The sequence below is a fragment of the Ambystoma mexicanum genome, chromosome 3q (genome assembly GCF_040938575.1).
Source record: "Ambystoma mexicanum isolate Mex_15411 chromosome 3q, UKY_AmexF1_1, whole genome shotgun sequence".
Taxonomy (NCBI): domain Eukaryota; kingdom Metazoa; phylum Chordata; class Amphibia; order Caudata; family Ambystomatidae; genus Ambystoma; species Ambystoma mexicanum.
The window spans coordinates 85,679,406-85,699,491 of NC_090926.1; the positions used below are offsets into that span (position 1 = coordinate 85,679,406).

Here is a 20,086-nt window from a genome sequence, read left to right on the forward strand (position 1 = left end):
AAGGACCGCGATTTAAACCTGCGCCGCTTTGTGTTGTCTTGCTTCCAAGAAGCGTTGCACCTGAGCTATCCTCCCAGCCTGTTATCTTGGAAATAAAACGCTACTGCTACCTTCAACCCACTGTGGGCCTGATTAGGAGTACCTCTTCTAATACTGCCAAACCCATCTGCTGTAAACACATGCCGTACAATTCCAATACCTGGAGGGGGCATCATGATTCCAAGGCATGTATATCATTCTGTGATACTTTCCTCATTAGCACCCTGGGAGGGGGTGCTGTCCATTCAGGATGCTCACAGTGCGTGCTGTATTCTCTAGTACAAGCCCGTGTTCCGCGTAGCCTGGGTGGTCAGTGCCCCGTCTCTTCCCTTCACCACTTAGCACCCGCGTAGTTTCCTAAAGTAAATAAACATACCGCTCTTATGTGGCGCGGCACCATGAAGTGCAGCTTTAAACTTAGGCTGTTTTCCTGTTGATTACGTCACTGTCGTCAACATGGAAAATTGACTTTCTGATAGCAACGCTGCGAGGCGCCAGGCCGCTCAAGAATGGTAAGTATATATTCTTTAAAAAGATTAATAAAAAATACACCATTAGCACCTATGTAGAGAACTACTCCGGTACTAATGGCAATACGCCCCTCAACAGTGTGCTGACCCTTTCGATAACAGCACTGCCACTCTGGTTAAGGGACCAACAAGGTTGTCCCGCTGCCTCGGGGCACATTGCCTCATACTGAAGCCTCATAAATCTCCATGGGACCTCTAATGACTTTAATGATGTCATTACCACATGTTTTAAATATCCCATGTGGTTATGCTTTTGTTCGGTATTAATTACTGCAACACAAATGGAGAATAAACATTGATTTTCGGTAACAACATTTGTAGTTTGGAGGCTAAACATCCTGGCCATGATTCACAAAGTGTTTTTCAATGGTAAAATCCAATTGAAAAAAAGTTTTGGTAAATCTGGCCCCTGTATTCTAAGATACCAGATGTTTTCCCACTACCGCCAAACTTGTATTCAGACCCATAGGGCCTAGTTGATATAATGCATTGTTTATTGCTATGCCAGTAGCCAGCCACATCCATCAAAGTAAGCACTCCATCACCCTGAGCAGCACGTGCTGTTGAATAGAGAAAGAGAGATGCGAAGATGTGATCTGTCTGGCCACAGAATGCACTAGGTAAAGAGATGAATATTCAGATTACTAGTTAACTCACTGTAGGAATATAGGAAGCTGAAGCCAGCTCTATCTTATTTTAATGGAGCACCAATACTGGTGGTAAGATATGTCTTGACAATGACCAAACAAGATCTCAAAATGTCCCCTTAAAACCGCTTTTGACGGTTGCTTACTGGTGCTTTAAGTGGGATGCGAAATTGTGTGGGGGTGCTTTAGCGAGGTGGTCTGGCCAAAGTGCAGGGCATGGCCTAAAGAGTGCTAGGTCTGGCCTTTAGGGGTGCAGCTGGGTTAGGCACCAGACAACACACCATGAGACCCTGCAAACATATACTTTGGGTTACTCAGTATGTCTCGGGTATTCTTGTTTAAATCCAGCCTGCATATTGTAAATGAATAACTATCAATACATAACTTTCTCACTCAGAATATGAAGTATTCAATCAATTAGTATAACAACGACATTCTGTACATAAATTACGATGACCTGCCATCAGGGCCAGCTTAATAGCCCTTCTTAATTGTATTTATTTATTTGGATTTGTAAAGCGCACTAACAGCCCACGGGCATCGAGGCAAGTGATGATTTGTGGTTTCAGGTCCACACTGATTGCCTTCCTTTGTCCTGCTGTGCAGTGGCTACTCGCCCGCTACCTCCATTGCTTTCTCTAGAATGTTGTCACATAATGAAGAGCCAAAGTGAGGCTGACGGTAGGAGCATATACTCTGACGAGGCATTTCTCTTCACAAACTAATGGCTGTTTTACTTTAAATATACTTTTGCTAGCCAAAGACAGACCTCCTGAAAAAGTGTTACCAAAAACTTGTTTTACACTGCTTTCCGCACAGTTGTGTGGGCCAGTGGATATGCTTGGAGATAAATTACATTCTTATGTTATGCACCCTGAATGATGAAACCAGGGAAACAACTCATTGGTGTTTGCATTAGAACACATCTCTATTATAATCTATGAAGAACCACTCGGATGCCTCAGAATAGGTAAAATAGGATACTAAAAATTGCTTTGAAATGGGTCCCACTCATCTTAGCTTGTCTTTAAATCACAGAGGAGAAAGAGGAGGGATGCAAATAGCAGGAATGTGATATATTGGCTGCCTTGCCTAAACTAAAAGAGCATTGAGGGAACATAGAAATTACTACCTTTTATGTTAGATAAATATGTCTGAGAGCGATTGAATTCTGCAACCCTTCTGAGAACATACTGTGCGCTAGCCATGTTTCTTTTTTGTGTCACCCTAACAGTAAAATGTTTGCAAATCATGAGTAGGACAGCCTCAGCCTTTTATTGTGCGGTGTTGCCTGTCCTGATTGAGAGAACAATTGCTTCTGGTTTACTTCCATGTATTCCTTTGACTGGGGAAAGAGGCCTTCACAGTTTGTTTTATTATAAATTAGTTGGAGTCTCCTGTGACTTGACTCACGCATAGGGAAAATGACTCCTCGAGGAAGCCAGGTTTGGGCCCAGTTTATGGAGATTGCTCGTGCCCTCCTCTCCTGGCTTGCCTAGGCTCACTTAGAAGCTTGTGCTACCTTGTCTCCTGTATCTGAAGTCCTGTAAATAATACCCTTAGAAGGATTATTTCACTCATTAATGGGAGGTCACTGCAGCCTCTCGCCCGACAGTTTTTAACTATAGCAGTGGGTGTGGCCTTTGGGCCTGTTCTTCATGCACTCCCATGCACTGTCGCGGGATGATGCTGGTAATAATGATTCATTGTTTTTCCCGTTGCACACTTTTGGGTGTGGTGTTTTCTGTTACCGCCTAAATAAAATATGAATTCCTTAACATTTTCTTACTTTCAACGCCGAGCCCTCGGAAGGCACTGAGCAGGAAAAAGCTGTGTACTCCTTCAACAAGAGGCAGAAAATCCTACGCTTGATCAGTCAGTGGGTGACACTCTATGGAAGGCTGGTGCAGGTGGAGCCCAGTGCTCTGAACCTATTGGAGGTAATCAACATGTATTATGCGCTGCTTGTTCAATGTAAGGTAGCTGCTGCATGGACCGCACTGGCACGGCATTACTTTAGGAAAAGTGGGTTAATTGTGGAAAGTAATTGTGAAAGAGCCTCATACAAGGGGCTACATAAGTTTTTCCAAGATATCCTGACACTGTGGTCCGTGGTAACCGGATGGTGCTAACGGTGGGTTGCCGGCGACCTCGTAACACTTTTCCGCTGCCTGGTATCCTAGTGCCACCAGGATATTCCAGGTGCCGTTGGGCCGGGATGTCAGACGATGGAAAGTGTAAGTCCTGATTCCTGTGGAGTCCCATAGGCACTGGGGATACGGAAGCAGCCGCACCGTTGCTAACGGTGCGGTGCTTCTGTGAAATGCATGCTTGCAGGGGTCGGTGCTCCCAGCAGGTCAGACCTGCCGGGAGCACCAGCCCCGGCAGGCCTTCTCATATTCTGGCGGTGCAGAAAAGGTGCCGTACGTTGCTACCCTTATTTCCGAACTGGCAGACTTGTAATGACTGCCTCGCTGAAAGCATTTAGTCAAGGTTCTGATGCATTTTTCAAAAACTTCATCCGAGGTTTGCCCTTGATGAGTCATGCACAATCTGGGTAATTGATGTTTGTTGACGAGGTGTAGGTACCCGTCTATCTTATTTGTGGTATAAACATATTTAAAAATTATATATGATCCTTATGCAACCATTCATTTGCTTTCTTTCTCGCAGAAACTCTCAGACTTTGTGAGCAGAGATCCTCGCCTGAGTAACCTGCTGAGGGAGCAGCTGCTGGACCGCAAAAAGAGCCGAACGTGAGCCACTTGCTGCTTAAACAAATCCTGAATGCTGTCCAATGGTATAGCTCGTGGGCACAGTATCAGCACAGCTGTTTCTCTGAGTGATCTGTGATAAATATCCAGCCTCCATGAGATTCCTTTTCTATGTTGTCCAACAATTCCTCCTGATTCTCCATAACTAGTGGAGAATAGGGACGCATGCGTCTATACACTGGCATAAGCATGGTTTAGGAGCTATTCCTTTTGGATATTCTAGCTGACCTGTAATCCAATAGATATGACTGGTTGCAGTTACCATTTGTGTTTTTATAATATCTAATTGTGAGCAAAGGACTTTAATCTCTGCATGGAGTGCATCGTATTACATCTACGGGGCTAATAGGTATTTTTTTTTGTTTAACTATGGTTGACACAGGCAGCAACATTAAATTCCATAAAGAAACCCCTTTCTGTTTCCATCTTGGCCAGTGGTTGCAGAGAGTTTTGTAGAAAGGGCACAGATCATAATAATGTGCCAGGCAAAAGAAAAGTGTTTTTTTTTTTAGGTAGTGAGGCAAGGGAGAAAAGGAGGAGAAAACCTGAGCAGCCAATAGCTTGTTTGGAATGTGTGTTGGTATCCGTTGGATTCAGTCCACAAATAAGTGTTTTCTTACCACCATCTGGGTTCTAATGGCTATTAGCGCCAGTGGAAGGGGGCGTAGCCAATCAGGTTCTGCAGAACGGGGGCTGAATGCTCCGATCTCAGCCCGCGTTCGACAGAACTCGCAGGCTGCCTCCACCGCCACGGGCCGCATGCTCAACCTCCTTACACTACTGTATTTTTCACTCCATTTCTCAACCCCTCCTCCCTGCCCCACTTACCTTATTGTTGCGGCAGCACCAGCTGGCACCACATCAGCTTCCCTCCTTCTTTTTCAGCCTCCATGGTAATAGAAGAGGGGCTCCATGCACGGAGTTCCCACTTTTTCAACCATGGCTGCCATTTTGGATAAGTATTTTGATTCATTGAACAGGACATGTGAGTCGTCCTGTTCAGTGAATATAAATACGTTTTGTTTTTTGCACCCCAGTTACCAAAGCGGTAAACTAGGGTGCTAACAGCTTTAACAACCCGTTCCAAGTATTGGAATGGGGGGGTAATGGCCCGCAGCGCACATTAACCGCCCTCGCTTCGCTCGCCCCATTAACTTGTGCTGCCGTGCCGCTACACCCCATTCTAGCCCTTGGAGCGGGATGTTAACGCCACATTAAAAAATTTCATCTGAATCAAAAAAGCACATTTATAGATTGATAGCAAAAAAGGAATGGCATTACATATACTCCCCAAACAAAAATGGAAACCACAGGAATTCATATCAGGGGATGGATGAACTTGCAATTGCTAATTTCCCACATCCACCAAGAAATGCATTTGATTAATAGCCCAGATCTCCATACTGAAATCTAGCTAGTTCTGTGATCCATTTTGGTGAGTCCACGCTCTTAATGGAGTTAGCATGTCACAGCGAAGGTTGATTGATTTGACGATCTCCATTTTCTCTCCACTGTTAGCCAATGATTAACATAGAGTGCTCACAACTAGTTAGTCAACTCAGCAATCGGTCTATATTCTCACTACCTTCTGAATAACTTGTGAACAATGAGCCCTGAATCTCTATATTGGCAACATTATTCCTGTCGAGTAATGACTTCCATTTAACTATAAACTCATCAATGCTTTAGCCAACAATTAGTATTGGCGCCAAGGTGCTCCACTAATGTTGTGGACAGTCATTGCTGTTTGCAAACATGGTTCGTTCCTGCATCAAGTGATCCACTAACTTATCCATTCCTGGCCACTGATACTTGTTGTGGCGTAAATGTTTGGTTGTCGAGAAACCCATATGCCCAGCATAAGAAGATTCAGCCCACTTGATCCTTGTGCCAAGTGATGCACCTGTTTGAATGAACAGTGATCCTCCCAACAACTTTGGTAGGTGTCCACGCTTTACAATGTGCCCCCTTATGCCTTGCCGAAACTTGTCCCCTTTATCCTTTTTCGTCCATTTGCCTTTAGTCCCCACATGAAGTGCTTCCTGCATCCATCTTCTATGATCTGCTGTCGTTGCTATATTCCCTTCACATGTTGTACTGGTGAGCACGCTTGAAAAACCATCAGGAATCATATATCCTCTCTCATGAACATGCAGCACATCAAAAACATTAATCTCGTGACCAGCCTAGTCAGCCATGGTGAACATTTGTCAGAGCCTGACTTGACGTGGAGGATAAACACTGACCTGTGTTCCACCTGCAGCTCAAACTCTCCACCCACACACACCGCCTATTTTCGTCTACTGCTCAAAATCATACCTGTAGTTATTTAGTTATAACGTAATAATGGCACACAGGCGTCCTCTGTACCATCGGGGTAGTGGGACCTAATATCAACTGGGCCTTTTATGGATTACAACGTTGCCCCTACCTCCAGGCTGAGCAGCACCACGCATTTGGGGTTTGGGGTTGTGTACCAATCATGACATTGGAATGGAAGCTTCTCAAATCTTCCCAGCTCTCCTTTATCCCCAGCACTATGGGGATGCACACTCTGAGGCACCTCTACCAGGAGAATCCACTTTGTCTGAGAACACATTATGAAGTGTCTCCAGAAACATTACAGCTGTGTTGCACTCCATTTATGTCAAAACCTGTAATATCTTGACTTCTCAACTCATGTTCAGCTTCTCATGTAGTGTGGCTTGGCGATGCAAACCATACATGGTACTCTGCTATTGACATAATACACCCTACCATATGCTTTTCAGTTCCTAGAGGATGGATTAGAATAAAAAAGCATAGACCGGCATATACTCCCTGTTATAGGCATCTGGCTTGAGATCTTCTCGCACATTCTCACTTTGTGGGTCTCCTAAATCAACATCTCCTCAAGAATGGAGTATGGTGATCCAGAGCTAAGTGTATCTTTCATACCTACTTCCGCTATTCATATCTCATCTTCCGATGGTTCATATTCCCCTTGGTCGGGCCCCATGGTATGATCAGTCCCGTATCATCGCTAATAATGCCACCTTTCACTGGAGCCATCATCTTCCTTGGTCTCTCTAGGTCTTCTCTGATTTAGCTCTGCAGACTTTGCCAAAGGGAACAAGTTTTCCACAGGATGTGCAGGTCTTGTATCAAGCAGGAGATTCTGAGGACCGGCCCAGTGCCCCATGCTCCTACACCAAAAGCATTTTGTCTTGAAGTTTTGATTGTTTGCCACCTTTGGCCCTTTGATGTTGTTGACGACACAGAATTCCTCCATTTATGCTGCCACATTTTGTACTTTGGTTCAGGTGGCACAAGTCATCTTTTTGGGAATATAAATTGCACATTTCATGTTTTGATCTATGCTTTTGGAAAATGAGAGCACCTGATCCTGTTTTACTTTTGTGTATCGCTTTGTCACTCAACCGGACCATAACTGGACTCTGTCTGGGGAAGGTCCAAATTCACAGGTCACGCTTGTATACCTCAGCACTGCTAAATATTGTTCAACTGAATCCCTCCATGTTGTGACCATGTGAACAATAGAAGACATGCTCTCTTTATTTTCACCTTTGGAGCAACATACTTTTCAAGTCTTAGTTCTACCTCATCATATACTTCCAAGTCTTCCTATGGTGTCCTAAAGGCTGGCGGCAGGGTCCAGAATAGCCTTCTATCCTCCGTCTACAGACAATGCAGGTGCATAGATTGCTGCAACTTGCTCAATTGCACCCACTGCATTTGATTTTCTTTTGATTTTTGAGGCATTTATTAGTGCAAAAGCCAGGTAGAACAGACTCCTTCTGTCAGTAGGTGGAAAGCATGAGTCATGTCCCTAATAGAAGATCAAAATAGCAAGATCCAAATCAGAAGGCAGAAGCCTTATACACGAATATGGTAAATATCACCTGCTCGAGAGTCTGAAAGCTTACAGAGAGAAAACATGGAAGTATGATGTAAATGTCTGATGGGTGTGGCATTCCAAAAACAGGGGGGTGTTTGTTGTTGGTTTGTTTGTTTATTTGTATAGTGCACTGAACCCTCAGGTAACTGGGCACATTGCTTGGTGTACAAAACATAGTTATAGATATACAGACATGTTAATATCTACAAAATGCAGAATTAAGAGAGATTTACAGCAAGATACAGTACAGTGCATAGAAAATAAGTAGCGGAATTAAGAACCAGCCGACTTTAGATATATCCATTGCAGGCTGGGTGAGAGCTAACAGTGAAGACACAATACAAAATGTAGTGGTTGTCTTGCGAAGTGAGACAACCTTTCGCCTGAGTCCTGAAAAGAGGCAAGGAGGGGACAGTTCTTAGTGTTAATGGAAGAGAATTCCATAATTTTGTCGCCGAAACTGGGAAGCTGCTGCCACCTGATTTGCAGGTCGAATCTTGGGACAGTGAGGCCGTGCTGTTGGGCAGCTCTGGTAGGTCTAACAGGTGTTTTGTGAATCTGTCGGACAGATATTTGGGTGCAGAGTTCGAGAGGCATTTGTGGGTGAGCGTAAGAGTTTTAAAGGCAATTCTGTGGGGGGCGAAGCTCCATTTACCCCTGTTAAACATCTGGTTTTTGGCTAGACGGTGTGCATCTTGGGATCCAGGGTTTATAGCGGGAGATCATATCAGTCAAATAGACGTGGCCCCACCCATTAAGAAAACTATTAACAAGACAAAGAATATTATATCGAATCCTGTGTCAGAAAATCAGCTGATGTATTATTTTCCAAAAATTGGAAACAAGAATGTGGATTTTGTATTTGATAAAGGAGGCAGGCTCCAATATGTATGGAAATATTTCTAACTAATATGCACAATGCTTTTTATATGAAGTGTTGGCGTAATCCTGTTTTCCATTTTTCTGCAAGGCAACCACTACAGCAAAGGCAGCTCTTGGAGCTACAGAAGGATGCTTCCTAACTGTCAGAGACAAAAAAAGTGTTCCTAATTGCCTCCCACATATGACTATGAACCGACCTCCCCAAACCTGCATATATTCTTGACTGAATTGCCAATGGTAGTATTGCAGTGTAAAATGGGTGTTAGATTTGTCATTTAATGGGTGTTTAGGCTCAAGGAGAAAAGTGCCTGTTTTGGAGGTATTCAGTTGCAGTGCATTGCCTGGCATCCATTACCAAACCTTTTTAAGCCAATTATCAGATAAAATCATCTGATGGAATGACAATTCTAACGTAAACCTGAGTGTCAACGACATAGGAGTGATCATGCTGGACGCATTTATTGAGAAGATGAAAAAGAGGACTGATATAACTATTGAACAATAAGGACAATGGGGAGAAAGAGGGAATCCCTGGGGCACACCACAAGGGGCCGCATATCAATCTGAAAGAAAAGGTCCCATTCTTACTCATTAAATCTGCCAGATAAGAATGAGCAAAACCATCTCTGGAGCGACTATTAGACCCCGGAAGCGTCCAGTAGTCCACAGTACCAAACAGTGTGGATATGTCCAGCATCAACAACAAAGATAGGCAGCATTGTAGCCATAGTAGGTCTCACTGTGGGGTGATATTTTTCCAAACTGTGAGGTGTAAATCAGATTTTTCTAATGACATTATAATTCAGATAGTTTCCCCAATTCCTCCTCCCATTCTTTTCAAGGGTACTCTGGGTCATCTGGGGTCTGGAGAAATCTTGTCCAGGGGATCCATCTTCTGCATGGTGGCACAGCTCCTTGCCTCATCAAAATAGCCATGCCTCTCTAATTAGTTGATGCTGTTGACCCCAGATGCTAGGCTCTGGTAATGCGACGGGAGTAGCATGCCGATACTGACCACTACCGACTATAAACACAGCCTGAGGACCTGGTGTATTAGGACGTTGTGGGATTATTGGAGGGCAGTCTGCTGTCTAGAAGGTTTTATAAGATTATAAATCCTAAGAGCTCTCCAAACACCCAGCTGACCAAGGCACAGGAAGCTTTAGACATGTCTTGGCCACAATCACAGTGTGTCAACCGGAAGTGATCAACAATGGTGTCTTGAGAAACGGACATGATCTCCTCTTTGGGCCCCGTTATGAATATGGTAGTAATGGTAATGGTGAAAACACGAAGCATTCAAAATACACCCAATTTTTAACGCACCATCCTTTGAGTTGGAATTGCATGGCGTATTAATGGCATACGAACGCAGAAACTACTATATTGGATGAATGATACATAGTACTCAAATTTGCTCCATGTCCTACTTTCAACACACCTCATGCTAGAAATATCCCATGCACTCATATAATGTGGTGGTATTTTAAAAATAGGATATATTTAAAATACCACATGTTTTACCATTACCACCATAATGAGACCATTGCGTTTGTTGTGATGGATTGGAAAAAATAAATGTGTTTGAAATCACTCTTATTTGACTTGACCTTTAACAATGTCTTTGTTTCTTCTCTTGCAGTATGGAAAATGGCAATGCTAATGTGAGCCCCCAGATACAGGTACTTGTATTATCCTTTGATCATCTCAGTATAATTTTAGATCACATTTAATAAAGATATTTAAATAGTTAATACTGAGTGGTGACCATCTAAGCATTTGGCCAGGCTGATCCGCTCAGTCAGGTGGCAGAGGACGTGGTAGTGCCCTGTGACCACTTTGTTATGAAGCATTACGATTCCTTAATCTTGGGTTTTAACTTGTGGGTATAGGAAGCCACGCTGACTGCTGGAGACAACAAGATCTGCCAGAGCTGCCCAAACAGCTTCCTTTGTACTCTGTCATGACATCAGAGTATTCCCACTGTCACTTTACCTTTCTATGTATCTGAAAGAGTACATCATCCAAGTATCCAATGATAGTACACAATGTGCATCAGCCTCACACATCCAATTATGAAGCAGCCTTTATGATCAGCCTTGAAAGGTGAATATTCGCCTTGTTTCAGACTCCCAATTAAGATATGACTATTGGTTAGAAAGGAATGGAGGTATGCCCTTGAGCTGTGTCTTCAGCCTGAAGAACTGATGTTTGAATTCCGAGAAGGTCAAGTTTCATCCTTCCAAGGTCAATATATGGGGTATCATTGCATTGGGTAGTAAAATGACCAATTGGGAATGTTTGTAGGTGCATTGTTTACAAATCACAAAACCAGGAGAGATGTAATGGAGCACTATACACAGGGGTTTACAGTTAGGAGTAGATTAAGCGGTGTGAGCCGGGACGGCTCTGGTGAGGGAGAAGAGAAGTAGGGTTGAGTTGAGTGAGTATGGGTTGGTGAGATGTTCTTTTAAGATTGGGGCCTTCCGTTCCTTCATTCTACAAAGCAGGAAAAGGCCTGTTTTGCAGTAATCTCCCATTCAAGTTATTTGTTTGCAGTTTGGCGATGTCATGGCATTGGTGGTACGTTGGCATCTAGATATGATGGCTTTATTGGCCAGGGGTATGTGTCCCTTCCTCATGTATACCTTGCTCGTGGCTGCTATTGATAAAAGGTGTCCTGTGCATATGCTAGAAAGCATGAGTCTCAGTGAGTGACATGATTTGCCCGTTCTGGATGGAAAACTGTAGAACCATTCCTAGCCGCATCTATGGGGTACCGCCTTCACTACAAACGCCAGGACGGGATAGAACTGGTCTGAATTCGATTAAATTATACATTCCAATATCCTCTTGCAGCCTGAAATATCTACTCTTTGCACTTTGCATGTCCCTAGTTTGTGGGGGTCACAGATGGTAAAAATCAAAGGAGCCATTAAGTACAGACCTCTCACATGATGTCTAAGGCGATAAGCAGAGCTAAAATAAGCTTCGAACTGGATAAGGGTGGGTGGATGCTGTGCCCTTTGGATCCCCCACACACACACACATGTATAACATAGTGTATACAATTCACATTAGAGACGATGCCCCAGTGAGAAATAACATACAATGAGGAAACACATAAAGCAGAGACGTCTTCGTGGAAGAGCAAAATGGACATGTGCCCAAGGCCCCCACCTCGGGCTGGGCCCACAACCCTGCCTGATCTAAAGAACCCAGTTCCCATTGTTCACAAACCTTAAGTAACACACATCAGAACATTTGATGGCGTGCTGCTGAGACAACCTATTGCGTGTCTGCTCTTGACAAGTGCATTCTTCTCTGATCATTGATCCTGTAAGGCTTTCTGTGTCCACTGTAGTACACAAAGTTTGTGTGTTCACTTCAGCACCACTCCTGGAGAATTCTCACCTTTCTGTGGGGAATACATTGATCATGCACAATAGCTGTAGTTGAAATGCATGTTGATTAATTTGAGCGCTGCAATGGTTCAGTGTATTAAGCAATGTGTGTTTGTGTTCACAACATTGTTTAGCAGCTCATGTGCACTTGTTGAACGTGTTATGATGTTCACGTGAGATAATTCTGGGGATAAGTGCACGTATTCGATGAATACGGGGTGCGGATGAGTACGGTGATCGGATGAGTACCGTGAGCGGATGAGTACGATGAACTGTTGAGCACAGGGAGCGGATGAGTGAAGCGAGCGAATGAGTGCGGGAGCAGACGAGTTGAATGCGTAGAAAACACGAACGCATAGAGCAGATGAGTACATGCAGCGGATGAGTGCATAGAGCGGGTGAGTGCGGGGAGCGGGTGAGTGCGGGGAGCGGGTGAGTGTGGGGAGCGGGTGAATGCGGGGAGCGGGTGACTGTGCACGGTGGGTGAATGCGAAATACAGGCGCAGACAGGGTGCATGCGTGGGGCAGTCAGGAGCGCTGCGGGGTGGACTGGAATGCATGAGTGCATCGAGCAGACCTGAGTGTGTAGCGCTGTCGGGGACGCATGGAATGAATAAAAGTCCATAGAATGGACTGGAGCGCATAGAACTGCGCAACGTACATAGTATGGTCTGGAATGCAGGGAACGTTGAAAGAGCATGTAACCCATCATATCACACCCCACGCTTACTCTCTTCTTTACACCACCACTCAACTAGAACACAGAGATACTATGACACCATTCGGTGTAACTGTTCTCATACCAACACCTCCCGCTCATACCCCATCTCTCCAAGTAAACATTGCTGGTTACACACCCCCCAGCCAGGCGTTCTCCTCAGGCCTAACGCAGCCACAGTCGGTCTGGATAAATCCTGCCAGAACGAACACATACCCCTGATCCCAACCACCACACCTACAGCTAAGAAGCAGCTATTTCACGTATACCGCACCAGCTGCACACATACCCGCTGCGCACACGCGCCGTTAACTCACCCTACTCTCTCTACTGACCTGAACTTCGGTTCCCAAGGGCGTTCAACCTACCAGCGCCTTCAGACCATACCAATGCTATATAAGGCGCTATATAAGTGCAAAATAACATAACATATTTTGCTCAGTTATATGAAATATATGACAAAATGGTGGCATATTTTTTAACACAATAACAGAGCAATCAGGAAAGGAAATAGAGTAGCGGGAGGAAAGGTTTGGAAACACTGGTCATACAGGGAGGTAAAGAGGGACATACCTCCTCCAGTCACGTGTGTAGTACGCAGTGTATGGAGGAGCACCATTACATTGTCAGGTGAAGGACCGACACTAAAATGTAAGACGCCGCATAGGTGGCACAGTGGTTGAATGAATAAAGGGTTCACAACCGAAAGCCGCAAGATTATTTGAAACCCCATTGAGATTAAAGTCCTATCAAGATTTAAAGAACCAACATAACTTAGGACAATAGTAATTCAACAGATGTTTGCAGTACTGGTACATGATGGGTAAATGTTTAGGAAATGGATGTGGCATCCCCATAGAAACTAAGGTAATGGAGGACCGTTTAAAGGTGCAGGCACGCTCTAGACTTTTTTTTTTAACGAGATTGAAACATGTCCCATGGCTGACCTAACTATAGTGAGTGATAATTGGAAACAGGATGGAGGGTAAATTCATGCACCATAATGCACCAACACATGATTAACCTTAGGAGGGTGGCAATACACTCAAGGCTACTGCCGGTGCAGGTTAATGTTCCTAATAAAGTATCTTACATGGGTGGCATGTCTTTCTTGAGAAGCAATTGCAGCATGGGCAATTGCCACGCCAATCTTGCTTCATGGGAAAGGGCCATGTATATGCCACACAGACTCTTCAAAGTGGGTGTTGTGGATGCAACCGAATGTGTAAGTTGTAAGGGGTCACCAGCAAACATTTTGCATGTTTTTTTTTTTTTTTGTCGTGTCCCTGAATGCGGGACTATTGGGGAGAAAACCTGGTGTTGTCCTCAAATTTAAAAGTATTGGGAATTGTGATATATTTGGAATCTCCTCAATATATTAACTGGCAATGATCCTTGAAAAAAAAAAAAATACAAGAATTGGTTACAAAACTATAAACATTGCCTTACAACGCCAATTGGAGATTCTTGTTTTCTTTACTCAAAACGAACGACTCAAAAAGAATGTGCCATCATTATAGGAAATACTTGCCCGAGGAAACCCCCACTGACATTGGTCCCATTTCCAGTGAAAGGTGGATGAAACATATTGTAAAACTCTACTGTAACCCAAAGAATGTCAGGAATGACGCTTGTTCTATGCTTCATACCAAGCTTTGCCTGGATGGTTTTGAAGCGGAAGACCTCCTATTGGTGATTAGGAAAATTAAGGGATCTAGAAGCACCCGTGTCTGGTGGCCTCCCTAATGCCACAATAAAGAGCAAGCCTGATTTCTGGGTGCATTTTTAGGAGCTAGAGTTCACTCAGGTTTTTCAAAATGGCAACATACCATCCAGCTGGAAAGAATCTATCCTGGTAGCTGTCTTCAAGAGAGGCGACAGGCAAGACACCATGAATTGCAGGTTACTTGCTATGATAGATTATTGCTGCAAAATATTTTCGGCCCTATTGTTGCGGAAGCTCCAATATTGGGTTGGTACGAGTAATATATTAAACGTGCGCCAAACAGGGGTCCGAAGCTGACAAAGCACAATGTTAATGTAGATTACCGAAGTACATTTGACTGCATCTCTTGATCAAGGTTATGGGAAGAATTGGCACAGTGGGGCATTGACCCTATACTGTTGCATTACATTCATCAAATGTACCCTAAAACTTCAGTCTCTGTGTCGAACTGACCAGTATGGTCAGACTATGTAATGACCATGCAGACTACAGTCAGACTGCGTGTTGGCACCCTTGTACAACTTGTATGCATCTGATATGGACACTGCCGTTAGAGAAGAAAAAAACGTTCCACCTCGTATTGGACACAAACATGTTTCTCTGGAGGTATGTTAGTCTGCGCCACCCATAATAATATGGAAATAAACTTTAACAAGACCAAAGTCATAATTATTGGCAAATGTCCAGCTAAGAAAACGTGTTTTGCCTGAGGCTGGTGGTGGGGGAAGGGTTTGGCTTGGAAGTCCTAGATAAGTATTGTTATCTAGGAATGCCCATAATGACACGACCATCAGCCCAAAGCATAGAAATTTCATTTCAAGGAAAGATGAATATAATCTTGAGTGATTGTTGCATATTATTGCAAATTCATAAAATTAGCATAATACCGGGCATTCTATAGGGTTTGGAAACTCTGCCTCTTGCCTCGGTAAGTTGCCTAGATAAATTGGATTGTCTTCCAATTTGTTCCAACTCCTCAAGATAAAAAATGCAAGCTGTGGTCAGGGCAGGGAGGATAGGTCAGTGGCAACATGCTCTCCTTGGAGCAAGATGACACGGAGCAACACAGTTTCGATCCTGTGTCCGCGCTTAGAAACTTCTGGGTATTAAGCACGTTATAAATAACCTATCATATCATATATCATACAGAACATCGAAGCCCTATCCCTCAAAAGTAGATGTGTGGAATATTCCATGCAAGGGTTCTTCTTGGATTCTCCCTGCACTTATTGTTAAAATGTTCTTCACTAGCATTCGGCCATTTTATTATTTACTTACGCCTTAACTTTTGATTACATAAATCGCTCCTGGAGGGGCATTCCGAGGGAGGATAAGAAATGTTGCCTATGTGAGTTTGATTGAAACAGCTAGGCAATTACTTATGGCCTATCAGTTATTGCAGGACATATAGGTCAGGGGCTACAATAGGCTTGGTGGTCCTATAGAAGGAATACAATCTGACCAATTTTGGAGTGTAAATTTACACAGCTTAGTCTTTGATTATGCCTGCAGGAGCTTTTCACATTCAGAAGAAGAGTATTGGTTTGTTGCGTTGAAGTCCGATTAGTCCGATTACTAGATCTCATTTTATTATTTTTAGTTGGTATCTTTGTTGTCGCAGTTGTAATTGGTGGAATTCACTTTGAATTTGTATGCACATTCATATTTGCTATTTATATTCTGTAATTTGTGTATTATTATTATTATGATCTTAAGATCTACACTAAGTGGACGTATGGTTTTATAATGTGTTTTTTTTTTCGTGCTGAAGGTTTTAATGTACAGCCACAAAGCACCTAAAATAAAACAATCATTGAAAATGTATATAAATTGTGGCTAATTTGTTTTGCCCGGACCCTGCACGACGAGACAGCGGGAGAGAGAGGAATGGAATGAGCATGGCATGCAGAGAAGCTTTTGCACACAAGGAGAAGATGTGGAGTTCTTGGCTAGAGAATCACCAATCAAATGTAGGCAAATGAGTACCAATAGCAGGATGCTGAACATGGGATTGGGCTGCAGCAGAAAAGATTGGGAAAGGAGGGTCGGAGATGCATACTGATGGTCACATAAAGCATGCAAGTGTAACGGAGGAATTTGAATATTTACATCATTTTGTGCGGAGAAACCAACCACAAAAAAACCAAGGTTTTAAAAATGTAATTCTTGTCCTTGTGGGTGCTCCATACTAAGTACAGTGTGAGGCATAACAGATCATCTTTGAGCATTCCTGTATATTCTAAAAGTGGTTACATTTCGCTACCTGCACGTTTACACCTAGAACACAGGATCACGCGTTCTTTGTTTATGTCACATAGCTGTACAATTACACCCCACACTGTTCTCTCATCGCCCTCAGGTTCGAAGCTATGGCAATTGGTTCGCCGGCCTTGAAGACGGAATCCCAAACAGTATGTACGTCATCCAGGCTCAGGATAAAGGTAACCGTTATTTGTTTTAAAGCAATGCATGTTACCGCGCAATGTGCTTTGGGCGGTGTGGGGCGTGTATTGCTCACTGTGTGACGCAGCTACAAAGAAAGGCAAGTGACCATGTTTTAAAATGAGAAATGTACTCTGTAGTAGAGAGTGATTTAATATTTAGGGTTGGGTCGACATCCAGGGGAGTCGTTTATTTGGAAGCAGTAATTAACTAATTCCGTTCAGCTCTCGCGATCTAGCTAACGAACTTTCAGAAACAATTATGTCTTTAGTAGGTGCACGTTTTTTTGTTGTTAACATAGGTCGTTATCTGCAACTGTTATCAAGCGCTGCTTTTTAATATGACAGCTCTAAATCTTCAATAGAGTTTTAATATATATATATATATATATATACATATATATATATATGAAGAAAAAAGTGGAGAGGGGACGGACCGCACTCTCCGTGGACCCAGTAAAATCCTGCAATCCCAGAAGGGAAGGAAAAGAAACGTAGCTCACACGGAATAATAGGAAGTCATTTAATGAAAAAAACTGCACATAATGTGCAGAGCAAATGGCTGGGGAAACAGCAAAACAGGCAGGACGCCTATGGGCACGGCCCGCTTACAACGCATTTCATGCTCAACTGAGCGCTTGATCACATAACACAACCAAGGACAAAGACACAGTTAAGAAAGCATGTAGTCCATCATCTATGTCAATTGAAATAGGGGTGCATACAGGGACTGATTCAATGGCGGCCATGTTGGAAGGGAAAGTCGGATCTTAGCCAGCAATGTAACAAGCAAAGATCGATGGAAGAGGTCAATTGAATAATCAAATTATACCGGTTTTAAATATAAAGACCAAAGGCATCCCAGACAAACAAATGGTCAAATACCGAAAAATAGCCATTTGAGCCGATTCCCATGCACCCCAATTTCCACTGTGTATTACTGGTTAAAAACAAGACATTACAATACATATTTGATAATTAAGTGAGTGCATAGTGCGCTTGCATAAATCAGATTGCATCTTCTATGAATCGGTCAGTCAATTGTAAATCAGGCTAAAAAGCAATATAATGCCATCATATACATGGAAGTTAAAAGGGCCAACCAGTATGTCCTCTCAAAACAAACTGTATATGCATATCGACACAAGCTATACAAAGATAGACTGTGCCACCCTGGCATCCAGAAAGGACAATATGGCTTTGTGCAAACAAGCAAGATAGCAGCATAAGTATGTACAGGATGGCAAACATTGCATCACATTCGTAACAATAATATGTGCAAAGAGAGCAACATTGCAGTTCCGGTGGCTAAGTGCCTGCCAATAATGGTTTCTATAAGCCAACTAAACCATAGATCTTGTGCAAAAATGCAAGCAGGAAAGCATGTACAATATGATCAAAGATCCATCATGATCGAAATATGAATATGTATAAAAGAACAAGAATACAGTCCTGGTAATAAAATGCAAGCCAACAATAATATATACAAGTCAATCAAAAAGCATTTCATACGCTAACCAATATTGACATAAAGTGCAAGTGCAAGCCAATCAAGAGCAACATGAAAATGTGCAAATAAGCAAAGTCACGTAGGCAACCACAATTAGCAGCAATATGGCAAGAAAATTGGCAGATTGTATCGTCAGCACATCACAAATGAGAACTGTGCAGACAACCTACACATGACTACACCTGTATAATGCGGGCATGAGACCCATAGATGTAAACTTTTTTAAGCCTGACTGAGTACCTGAACAAAAGAAAACAAATTTGGAATAAACTTATACAAAATGCACAAATAAAAATGTCTTGTAATAAAGAGTTAAAAAAATGAAGAAACCCAATAACCATAGTGGAGAGGGTGACATAGAATACCATATTATTGAACACCGAGACTGCAATGAAAAAATAAATAAAATGTGCCTAATGTCCTCCTAGGTCGTGAATGGAGCAACTTGAAAATAAAGCCAATCTCAATTACAAACCATAATGATAATGTAGCCACCATAGTGGTAAAGAGAAAGGATGAAACTTGAACACAGGTCAGGTACTGATCAGTGAAATGAAAAAAGCATTTTTTTTCCCCAAAAAATATACAATGAAAAAACACAATCCCGTCAACTAAATATAATCAAAAGGATTAGTAGAGGAAGGCAAACCAGTCCAAAGAACAGCAGGGGGTAAATACTCTCTTATGTACCCAAAAACGTATAAAGCTTCTCGTCGAGATTGTGACCATTAGGGAACTTGGTGTCAAAATCCAAAATGAATCTGGTCTCCAGCTGTCTTAGTTTTAACACGCGATCTCCACCTCTAGGATGGATCGGAATGTGTGCCACTGCAAAAAATTTAAGAAGAGTGAGGTCATTATTATGTTCTTGCTTAAAGTGCTTGGCCATAGGGTATGCGGGATCTGAGTTTTTAATTGCCCTAAGGTGCTGCAATATTCTGAGCTTAAGCTTACATGTGGTACTCCCGACATACCATCTCATGCAGAGACATGAAAGAACATAAACCACAAAGGCAGTATCACAGTTCATTGAATACTTGATTAACTGATTGCATTGGGTGACCAGATGTAAAAAGGATTTACATGCAGTGGCATGAGCACAGGCCTTACATTTAGAACATTTGGTAAAGCCTATGGGGGATTCCATCAATGATTTCATAAGAGAAGGATTGGTGTTAATAGGTGGCAAAAAACTAGAGACTAGTTTATCCCTGAGCGAGGGTACATGTTTGTACGTGATGGTTGGACGTTTGGAAAGTAAAGGGCATAAGTCTTTGTCAACGCTGAGAACCCGCCAATGTCGCTCTATGATTTTGCGGATATAGATAGAGGCATTGTCAAATGTGACAATAAGTCGGGGTTCATCATCGACGGCAGTTCTAGCAGGCTTAATGCCGTACAATAAATGGTCCCTGCATAGTCGGCGTGCTTTGGTATAGGGCATTTCTATGATTCTGCACTCATAGCCTTGCTTGACAAAGTCTAGAGCCGCCAAGGCACAATGATGGTCAAAGGAT

The 20,086-nt window shown here is 42.9% G+C and overlaps 1 protein-coding gene across 1 annotated transcript in view; it reads left to right on the forward strand.

Annotated features, from left to right (window-relative positions):
- RAPGEF3 (Rap guanine nucleotide exchange factor 3) overlaps positions 1 to 20,086 on the forward strand; it is a 764,587-nt gene that overhangs the window by 472,833 nt on the left and 271,668 nt on the right. The window contains exons 14-17 of the mRNA XM_069653198.1: positions 3,006 to 3,156; positions 3,890 to 3,972; positions 10,413 to 10,452; positions 16,978 to 17,059. Coding sequence (XP_069509299.1) covers positions 3,006 to 3,156; positions 3,890 to 3,972; positions 10,413 to 10,452; positions 16,978 to 17,059 — 356 coding nt within the window. The remainder of the gene's footprint in view (positions 1 to 3,005; positions 3,157 to 3,889; positions 3,973 to 10,412; positions 10,453 to 16,977; positions 17,060 to 20,086) is intronic.